The sequence below is a fragment of the Notothenia rossii genome, assembly GCF_949606895.1.
Source record: "Notothenia rossii genome assembly, chromosome: 8".
In the NCBI taxonomy this organism is placed as follows: Eukaryota; Metazoa; Chordata; class Actinopteri; order Perciformes; family Nototheniidae; genus Notothenia; species Notothenia rossii.
The window spans coordinates 20,481,691-20,492,261 of record NC_136906.1 but is presented as its reverse complement, the minus strand read 5'-3'; the positions used below and the strand labels follow the sequence as shown (position 1 = coordinate 20,492,261).

The 10,571-nt window shown below is 39.2% G+C and overlaps 2 protein-coding genes across 4 annotated transcripts in view; both read right to left on the bottom strand.

The window, feature by feature from the left end:
* The window catches only part of mylpfa (myosin light chain, phosphorylatable, fast skeletal muscle a), a 3,794-nt gene extending 1,102 nt beyond the window's left edge, over positions 1-2,692 (bottom strand). Inside the window, exons 1-4 of the mRNA XM_079645178.1 lie at positions 2,534-2,692; positions 1,757-1,855; positions 463-538; positions 271-375 (exon numbers count right to left, since the gene is read on the bottom strand). Coding sequence (XP_079501304.1) covers positions 271-375; positions 463-538; positions 1,757-1,855; positions 2,534-2,536 — 283 coding nt within the window. The 5' untranslated portion in view covers positions 2,537-2,692. The remainder of the gene's footprint in view (positions 1-270; positions 376-462; positions 539-1,756; positions 1,856-2,533) is intronic.
* A 3,616-nt stretch (positions 2,693-6,308) lies between these two features.
* On the bottom strand, positions 6,309-9,767 carry pheta2 (PH domain containing endocytic trafficking adaptor 2). Of its 3 annotated transcripts, none has more exons than XM_079646705.1 (4): positions 9,402-9,767; positions 8,569-8,657; positions 8,186-8,461; positions 6,309-7,698 (listed from the first exon to the last, which is right to left on the bottom strand). In XM_079646705.1, exons 2-4 carry the CDS (start codon positions 8,647-8,649, stop codon positions 7,375-7,377), a joined length of 681 nt encoding a protein of 226 aa, XP_079502831.1. In that variant the 5' UTR covers positions 8,650-8,657; positions 9,402-9,767; the 3' UTR covers positions 6,309-7,374. The 3 variants fall into 3 exon arrangements, with proteins under 3 accessions (XP_079502831.1, XP_079502829.1, XP_079502830.1); XM_079646703.1 differs by having other exon boundaries at positions 8,158-8,461; positions 9,402-9,761; XM_079646704.1 differs by lacking the exon at positions 9,402-9,767 and adding an exon at positions 8,966-9,008 and having other exon boundaries at positions 8,158-8,461.
* Between the last annotated feature and the right edge of the window lie 804 nt (positions 9,768-10,571).

Here is a 10,571-nt window from a genome sequence, read left to right as displayed (position 1 = left end):
GAGAGGCCGGTTAACCTTTGCAAAGACTGACAGCCATGGACGAAGTATTCAAAACTTGGTTAATGGAGCAATCCAAAATATTTGTTATGCCTTTATCAGTAAAACTCCTTCAGAAGTGAAAGTATAGATCTGTGAGTAATAACAATACTTATTGTACGGAACAGCCCAAGGTGACATATTTGTATATTATTGGATTACTATCATTAATGAATTGCAAAACAAAACACCAAACAATGTGGGAGAGACAGTTGATTCAAATTAGACGCCCACCCTTCAGCTTCTCTCCGAACATGGTGAGGAAGACGGTGAAATTGATGGGGCCGCTGGCCTCCTTGATCATGGCGTCCAGCTCCTCAGGTTTGGTGTTCATCTGACCTAAAAAGCCCCCAAAATGTCAGATTAGTACAAGAGGCCAAAGTCACTCATGATTTTCCACAGAAGATCTTTCACAGCGGCACTCACCCATTGAGGCCAAAACGTCCCTCAAATCATCTTTGCTGATGATACCGTCTCTGTTCTGGTCAATGATTGTGAACGCCTAAAAAGGAAACAAGAAGACTTCGTTTTCGTTCCTGAAGGAAGCATTTGTGACAGTTGTGACTGCGCTGATGGATAGTATGATACCATGTTACCCTTCAGGGAGGCCTCTGTCATCACCTTAAATAGGCAGCTGGTGAGTATCTTTACTAATGTTGTTAGAGGATATTGTGCAAGAAAAAGGCTGCACCCGAAAAGTCAGATGTAACTGTAGTTGCCTTGCGAGGGGGGTGAGGAGGGGCTGTTAAATTAGGAAAGTATCATTAGGGAACAGTTGTCGGATCTCCTCACCCTAGGCAACTTACGTCCATGAAATTTAAGATAACCGCCTAATCTTGAACTCACCCCCTGCCTTCCTATTTCTCTCTCTCTCTCACACACACATACACATACTCATACTCACCACAAACACACACAGCCAGATACAAAACGCATTTCCCCCCGGCTGCTATCTTTACATCTATGCGACGTGCTAAGATCTCCCTAATGATCATGTCAAAACATTCCCAAAGTGCCACTCAAGGAGCCCATATCCCTTATCACAGGAGGCATGTTTTCTCTACTCACATTACATATGCTTTGACCATGCATTAAAAGCACTAGCACCATCATTATCCTGTCTCTTGGCAACGCATCCTAAATAAAATCCCATCTCCCTGACCTTACTGAATTTCAACACACACCCTTGACGCCTCACACTATCTCCTTTTTCTTTCTCTGCTCAGCTAATCACATCCAAAAGTAATTATGGAATTGAACACATGTGCTTTTTCCTTCACATGATCTGTTCTACACTACAATGTGTGTAATGAGATCCAGTTGTTCTGCCTGGCCTCAGCCTTAAGAAGATGTCTGAGTGACAGCTGGGCGGTGGGTCAACGGTGAACACAGTGTAGAGAGCTTCAGATGGCGACAGAAATGTCAAAGCTCCTCCTAATGACATTCTCAAGCTTATTAAATGGTCAGGGGAGATGAGGGGGAGCAGCAAAATAGCAACTGCTGTGGAAATGGATACAAGAGCTGCATAATCCAACTGTATACATCGTAATGTATTTTGGTAACCGACTGAAACAAACGTAACTTTAATTCAGAATCTGAGTCTCTAAACATCTAACTTTCAATGAATTAGAAGTTACACAGAAGTCTCGAATGCCTGCCATGAATGATGCTGATACAGTAGAATATGGAGAGTATTGCTGTGTTGCCGGAAAAACTTTACCTCTTTGTACTCCTGAATCTGGCTCTGCTCAAACATGGAGAACACATTGGAAGAACCGCTGTCTCCTGCTGCCTGCCTCCTCTTTGCCTTCTTTGGTGCCTGGAGGATAAACACATGAGAACATCGTCAAGAAAGTCAGTTATATTTTAAGGCAAACTCACAGTAATGCTACCCCTTAGCATTAAGCGATACCTGCAGATATCCACCAAAAAGAGAGTTTGTCTCCAATGAACTTCTTTAATTTTCATTGTTACATTTGAATAATTGTTTGACGCCCAAAAGGATTGAACTTCAAAGAACAAGGATAAGAGAAATTAGTTTTGTCTTGCAAATTAATATTTTCCTTCTTCATGTCCACATCACTGACCCCTCAGATCGAGCTTGTTAACCATGGAGAGGTCTTAACCCCCAGTTTGGGAGGTACTGCTTTTGCAGCCGGCACAAGTTAATGTGCAATCCTCAGGTTAGTTAACATCAGATTACCAATATGAGATGCATTTGGTTGCATGCATTATGCAAAACTAGAATTTAACGACACATCAGAACCCAAACATCCTTTCAACTGCATCGCCAACTGCTTGAATTATCCAAAAATCCAAAAAGAATTGTCCAAAATGATTTCATCTTAAAAAATTGCTGGTAATACTCCCATCTTTTTTGTAATGATTATTTTAAACTCCTACAAAAAAACCCCATCAAAATCAGAGTTAATCCACAGGGTTGGCTTTGATATTTCCACCAGAGGAGTGCAGAGATGTGGGGAGACCTGGTACTCACCATCTTTAGACGGTGTGAGTGGAGGTTTGGCTGATGAAGAAGGAGAAGGTTGTGTGAAGCCGCATCATACAAACATCACCGGGGGCTTATATACCCCTCTGCTGGCCAATCTAACTTTAGCCACAGCCTCAAGTTTGGATGGGGATAGAAAAGAGAGAGAGAGATGAAGGGAGAGCGAGGATGGTCAGGGATGAACTGATGGCAAAAGTGATCGAGACAGAATGGCGAGGCGGTGTATCACCTTACAGAAGATCAGAAATAGACACAGGAGTCTTGGAATTAAGTAAACCTGATATCTGAGGGACCATGCTGTAGGTTTGCAGTCCCACTTGGACTAATAAGGACATTCGGGACATAGATGCTTGTTTGACCACTGGACACTGTCTCCCCACCCGCTCTGTCCACCTCCATCAGCCTGCAGAGAGGCCAATCACTGACTTTATTTTTGGTTCGTGATGTTCATGGCTATATTACAGAATGTGATTTAACCGATGCAGCTTCTACTATGTGCAAAGATCCGTTTGCTAATTTTAATTATGCTAATGTCCAATTTGAAATTTTCCCATCCAAGGTGATGGGAGGGGCCCTGTAGTAACATCAAGTATGCACTATTAAAGGATCTCTCTCTAACTCGTCTCTTAGATATCATCTCATCAAAATATCTTTTCACACAACAAACATAATGGGAGAATATATGTATCCTGTTTGTATTTGAAACACTGCACAAGGCAATATTACACATTTAACTGGTGTAAGATATAAAATAATAATATATTTTTAGATATGCATGCCCACACTGAATTTAATCCATAGGTTTGTATTACATACTCTCAACATGTAATCATGCTTACCAGGCTTCACTTCCCTAAGGACACATCTTGATGTATTTGTTTTATCCCTCATTGCTTTTTCAAATGTACTAGTTTGACTTGTTTTGATGAATTGGGAGTATTGAGATGGTTTGTTAATCTAATTAATGACAATAAAGTATAAAAAAATAGAAAATGATACAATTTTTGTTGTGACTACTCAAACTACGTAAAATGAAACGGTCAAATCGGTAAAATTCATATCCACTTCACTTTTTAAGGTTATATTTTAAGTTACAATTGAAAGTTTAAACTAAATGTAATGGACTAACAATACTATTTATCATCATCATTATCTTTGACATCATTGACATTAACATAATATTTTTTGGTGATTAACTTACATGATATACCATAGACTAGGACCAAGTCAAATACTATCAGGTAGTACAAAGTAGAAAAATATAGAAAAATACAAAGACACAAGAAATGGTGACATTAACATAGATTTACTGTGGGCAGAAGTGGTTCAAAAGTTGAAGCATCTTATTTGACTGATTGATCATTGATTGTTTTTTTTCGTCTTTTTTGTAAACATAATATTATTGTGTATTTAGTTTCATCTATCTTGGTTCAACCACTTCTTGCAATCAATGTTTTTATGCAAGTCTTTATGTATGATTGTCTTTAAAATATTCTCAATGTTACCTGATTCACTCTTTACTTGCACCATGGTGTGGTTTTCTGGCAACCACTTAGTATGTCTGGTCTTAAAGAAAGAAATATAAATTAAAATAGGAATACATTTCATTTTTACCATAGTTTAATCGTTTTTTCCTCGAGGACAGGATGAGTTTTTGCTGCCAGCGTTAAATGAACAACAACATGCCAGCCAATTAAAGGCACCATTTTCCTCTGGCTGCAGTCCGGGTTCTCATCACTATGAAGGTGTGTGTTTGGTGATTGGCCTCAGTTATGATCACTTTCCCACCTGTTTACCCCCCGGCCCCCCCTCTCTTGTGTGTACCCACCATTTCTCCCCCATAAATATACAGGGATTACTTGGCAGGGTGATGGCAGCAGACATTCCCAGAATAGCATAAAAGGGACAGCTGAGTGCGACCAGAATAGCTAAATAAACTTGACAGTCTGCCAATGCACGGGCCCCAAGAACAGCTTTCCGGTCGTTTTGCCGAAGGTTTAATATCCAAATTTCCCTCACAGATAATCTCTTTTTATTTCGTTAAACACTTTTCTAATCTTCTCTAATGGAGAAATATTTCCCCCACCCATTCTCAGTTGCCTTTGTTTCCACTGATGCTCTTTCATGAGTCATGACTCCATTTTTTTACTGGTTTCCACGCCTGCAGTAATAAGGATCAGACAGGGATTTATTTATCCAGACATCCAGAGCCTGTCATAGCTTTCAGACTCCCCCTTGTTTTCCTGTTGACCTTTGACCACAGTTTCACTAGATTATCACCACCTTGTTGCAGAAATTAAATATGGCACAGCGCATGTTCTGACTGGGATTTTAAACAAGAGGTGTAGATTAATACTTTATTAAATGATTTTTAAATGTGTACACATTGACATTTAATATGACACAACATGCTATATATATTTGAATTCCCCTTTTAACTTTTATATTGAAATTAAGGTGGAATGTGTATGGAAGCAGTACATTAAAGGGGTTCCCTAACAGCCCCCTAATGCTGTAATTTAAGGGGAAATTAAGGCATTATGGTTAACAATTTACATATTTATATTAAGATATTTGTGCATTGATCAAGTCATGATTATTACATTTAAAAGCATGTTGAAGAGTCAGTGCTAAGCCTCTCCATGTAGACACATGTACTTTAAAAAGAATGTCTGGCATTCAACTCATACTATTTAATGAAATTAAATATTGTTAGAAATATTGTTGTCAAGAAATGTTATTGATTATGTTTTTCAAATGTCTCATAACACGGAAAAAGAAGAAATAAGTAAAAAGAAGAGAAAGGATCATTCTCCTTTTATAAATGAACTGCAAAAGGTTTTGGCCCACTAGTTTCCATATGCTATCATTCACAGATATCATTGAAAATAATCTCATATTTATCTTTATAAAGTATGAGATTATTTTCAATGATATCTGTGGTAACATATATGTTATCTGTGATAAACGTGGTCTGAAATAACCCTGTGTACGACGCCCCCGCGAGGAAGTGTTTCCATACAGATGTGAGTACATTTGTGGGGTTTGCTGCGGTAACGGGACACTTGTCACCACGCTCCTCTGAAGCCATATATCATTTTTTAGGCGATTGGTATGTCTGTCTGTAGGAGGAGGAATGTGGGGAAGCTTAATCTATGGGGAAAGACGACCTCAAGGAACCTCGGTGACATGCCACATGTCAGAGTTGTATGATATATGCTGGTGTTTGGGAACCTCACTTGCCCTGTCTTGTCATTTGACCCCATTTAGGATTGTGCAACATGCATCACAATACAGTTGATTTAACGTTTTGGGTAAAGTGAGATGACAGCATTCACTTGCTTTGTTTCGTTAATCCAGTGGATTTAATGGAAATCACAGCCAATCGCGTTGTAATGATCCAAGTAAATGGCGAGATAACTCGATGAAAGGCACTTACTAAAATATTCAACTCAGTTTAAAAGCCAGCTGCTCTATATTTGTGTTTCCTGCATACTTCTATAAATATCTGTGCTGTTTCTGATTACTACTACTGTACAGCCTACTCTGTAAGGCAGGTGTTTCCCTCCAACACATTGTGCCTGCAGCGCCCTCTGCTGTTGACCATCCTCTACTGACTGCCATTTACGATAAACGGTATGTGGCCATATGTGGACACAGGTATGGTTGTGTGTGTGTGTGTGTGTGTGTGCGCGCGTGTGTGTGTGTGCGTGCGTGCGTGCGTGCGTGCGTGTGTGTGTGTGTCAACCTTATGATCATGATGTTATAAGTCAAACCAATTTTATTTTTCATGCAAAGAAACATTTATAACACTATTTGCCAAATATAATAACAAACAAAGATAAAAAGGAAGGAGCTCCAACAAGGCGTGTAGGACAGAGAGTGAATACACATACTATACAGAGATGCTGTATGAGAAACCAATGTGATTTTCGAACATTAAGCAATGTAAATATATTCTAATAGACCTCAACAATGGAATTATGATTAGTAGAAATGGCCAGGTCATGGGACCTTTAAAAATAACTTGCTGATTTGAACTAGGCCTATATGAAAGTCTTGTTCTCTGTTTGACTCATAGATCCTACAGGTTGTCGGATCAATTTCGTTTTTAAGTGGAATGATACATGTATAATACTCTTTGCTCATGAATACTCATCATTTGTACCACATATACAGTATATGAATATGTAGTCAGCAACAGGTGTGTAGGTCCCTTTTAGCAGGAAGTCCATGAGAACAAACAAGGAAAGGGCGTTTGCGTGGAAGACATTCTGACATGTCAAAGTATGAAAATCTTAAGTGGTAATAATACTCCATCAAGCTCCTGTTCGCTGACTGTTACACTGTTGCGGGTTAATCACTTAAAGAAAACAGAAACATTGTGAAATGCATTAATGTCATTCAAGGTGCCGCAGTAAAAGACCCCGCTTCATGTCCAAAGGGTGCAGATGTGCAGACACCAGCAGCTCCTGGTTCTGACCCTCTCTGTTGCATCCCATGGTCACCTGAAGGCTGTCTTGGCTCAGGAAAATTAACAACTTCTATAAAAACACATCTAAAACACAAAGCTCATCCTTTTAAACACTGGGAACATTTAGCACATGGACAGCTTGTGTCAGGGCCTTCGTCTCTTATGTTCCAAAATACAGACAAACCCACAACCCTTCAGGTTCAGTTCCTCTTGACACGCATGAACCACTCCATCTCGCTTCCTCTTACATAGTCTGTAACCCTCAGGTTTTTCTTTCACCCAAGATCGATGAGGTGTCCATCGATGCATTCATCTTCTGCTCGTCGACGCCGCAGCCATTCCTCTCTTGCTTTCTTCACTTCTTGGCCATAATAATCATGAAGTTTGCTGAAGTCCTCCAGTGGATCAAAACCAACCAAAGGCCATTCCCCGTACAAAGGTGCTGGTCCATTAAGCGGTGTAACGTGAGCATTTCTCCTGGGCCACAGCTTAGGGGACTTTTTAGCCACCACTTTGGGTGGTGTTGACTGTGTTTGTAAAACAGGGCAGGCGCTGTAGCTTCTTCCCTCCCGGACCACTGCTGCTCGGCCCTGCACAGGCAGGAAGTGAGTGGGCTGTGTGAGGGCACTGAGAGAGGAACTGTGACGAGATGCACCGGAGCCCTGCTGCTGTTTAGCTTCTGCAGATGGAAACAGGAAATGAGTTTAGTCTCTTCATAAAACAAATGAAGAGATACACATTTATATAAAAGCTTTCCCAGAGGAATAGTTTGACATTTTATGTTAATTTAGTTTTAGATAATGAGATTGATAACACTGTCCCTGTTATCCTAACGCAACAGGGGGAAATGGACAACAAAATGTGTACCAAAATTAGTACCAACTAAATGTTTGTAATACATCTATTAAATCATCACTAGGCCTTCAAAAAAGTTGTTTCTGAAGTATTTGCTTGTTGCCTAATTATTACTTATAGCTTATACTCCTCAATAGAAGGTAACTATTATTTTAAACAATTTTTAGAACTTCACAAGATACTGAAAGCAAATCATAATGCAGGCAATGAGTAAAGAGTTATTTTGAAAACAGATTTGAACCATATAGAAATATCTGTTGGTACCAATTAACAGATCACACACCTTCATACTGCCTCCCCAGGTCTCTCACCAGCAGGGAGAGGTAGCAGTGGCTGGCTGAGAGCAAAACTTTCACCCAGCTCTCCTGAGTCTGACCGTCCCCGGCTGCAAACCTGTATGTTTTCAGTCCGGGCCCTTCAAACACCAGGGAAAAGGCAAACTGTCCTTCAGACTCCGAGCGCCGGATCGCACAGCCCTCCAGCACAATGACCCCCAGCAGGTGTCTGTCAGCGGGGCGATCCTGGTAGAAGAGCAGGTTGGCCTTAAGGACAAACCACCGCCGCTGGTAGGTGGCATTTCTCTCTTTCTACAAAGAAACATGGCAAAGGAAAACTGGAACATTTACCCTTACAAGGAAATCAGAATTTATGATTTAGTTATATCATGTTGTCTGTGTTTTTGGTCCATCCAAACCTTTTTGAAAAGGTATCCTTCTTTATCTACCGGAGAGGTGCATGAAAGGTAATGGGTCAGAATCTTCTCATTGAGCTTCATCCCACCACCTGAAGAAGAGAAAGTGATTTAACGTTCAGGACGTAAGATATAGAAACTCCCCGGCATGTTTACTGTTAATAATAACTCCAGCTACAATAAATTCAGTACATCTTAAATATCCTCAAACTATACTTATAATTAAGGTTTGAAAGCAGCTTCGTCCATGTAATAGACAATATAATTACTTAAGGATTAAAAAGTATTCTTTGAGGTACATCTGTTTAGTATTCCAAACATAATATGTATATGCTTATTTATTCTTAGTTATTTATATTCCTTTTACTTAACAAAACTATGAAAGGTGTAATGCACCCACCATGTTGAAAACAAGTGGAACCTGCAGGCCTGTATGATGAAGATGAATTGCCCCCATCTAAATCAGCTATAACAGTGAGATACTTCTTAGGTACGGATGCGTCAGTATTAACAGTAAAGGAATGAGCAAAACAATTGAAATCATCCAATAACCTGATTTAAAATAAGAGCTATAGGGTTTTCACTTTTAATCTATATAAATATTCATTATGCTAGAGGTTTAAAATAATCTGTCAGAGTGACCCCAAGTTAAAGCAGGAACCTTTACTTTAAATACTAATGTAATAGTTAAATACTACAAACTGCAATAATGTATAAGTTATAATGACAATACAAGTAGCAAAATTAAAGTAATACCAATAAAAACATGTTCTTCCATAGTTCTCATCGTGACTCACACAGTAGTGACAGAATAGAAAACACTGACTCAGACTTACCTCTGCCAATGTTAAATCCCTCACAGGGTCACTTTACCCTTCCACACAGTCCTTACATAATTAACATTTACAGATTCTCTTCTCAGGGTCCGCAGACTTTCTAAGCAGAAAGCTAATAATTGTTCATCAGTTCGTTGCATCCAGAACCAGACAATGTTTGAATATATAGTTTCAGGTTACTACCACTGGTTCTCCCTCGGGTACGAGAGGATGAGTGTTGAAATATAAATAACTCGCCCCACTTCCTGGTAACAAAATCCTGACATATTATATTCTCTCTCCTCTCCGCTTGAGTCTACCCTGAGCTGCCTGGTGGATCAGCCGAACCAAGCAGTCGCTGATAAGAACTGCTGGAAGTGAGATGCTGGATGTTGAAGTGAGATCTGATGTATTTTAATCGGCCCTCTCACTTCTGCATTCTGTGTCACTTTTCTTTATGTCAGTTGAGTGTTATTTGAAACTATGATGGTGTGTAAAGCAAATGTCATTTGGTGAATACTGACGATTCAGAGGATCTGTCACACTTCTTTTCAGACATTATCCTCTGTCAAATTATCTCAATGTTATGCCCTGATCCTTTGCTCTGCATTTAGCTCTAAAATTCTTATATAATTTAAGGAAATATGGGCATTACATGACCTTTGGATTGCCTCTACATTTCTTTGCTTGTTGTTTCTATTTCTGACACACACTTATTATTTTTATCCTGAAGGACCCCAAGTGATTAAAAGTCTAAATTAGTCTAAGGTGAAGAGATTTACAGGGTTTATTATACTGGGGAGTGCGTCACCGCTGTCTCAATCGAGAACTAAAGGTTAAACTTGAACGTCAATAGTTTCAACTCATATTCATGCAAAAATAAGTGTGAGATATAAGTACAAATGTGTGCTCATCTAAGATAAACTATACTATAGACAACTATGGTTAAAATGCACATTTGAATTTTGACTTTTGACTTTTGAGTGTGGGTTACACATACGTTTGATCATATGTCCCATTCTAAGAGATAATACAATTAGACCAGCAAATTATTTTTATAAATCCACTATTCATTATAAGTTATTTGAGTACCTTTATTTAAAAAATTTTTTAAATCAAAAATATTTGTAGGCTATTGTTTTTTTTTGCAGACATGGCACTTTCAGCACATTATACATAGTACAGGACAGT

Coding starts and splice junctions, on each gene's coding strand:
- pheta2 (XM_079646703.1), bottom strand. CDS start 8,649: ATGAAGCTCAATGAGAAGATTCTGACCCATTACCTTTCATGCACCTCT. Junction 8,462..8,568: donor AAGGATACCTTTTCAAAAAG/GTTTGGATGGAC, acceptor GTTTCTTTGTAG/AAAGAGAGAAATGCCACCTA. Junction 7,699..8,157: donor CCTGGGGAGGCAGTATGAAG/GTGTGTGATCTG, acceptor TTCCATCTGCAG/AAGCTAAACAGCAGCAGGGC.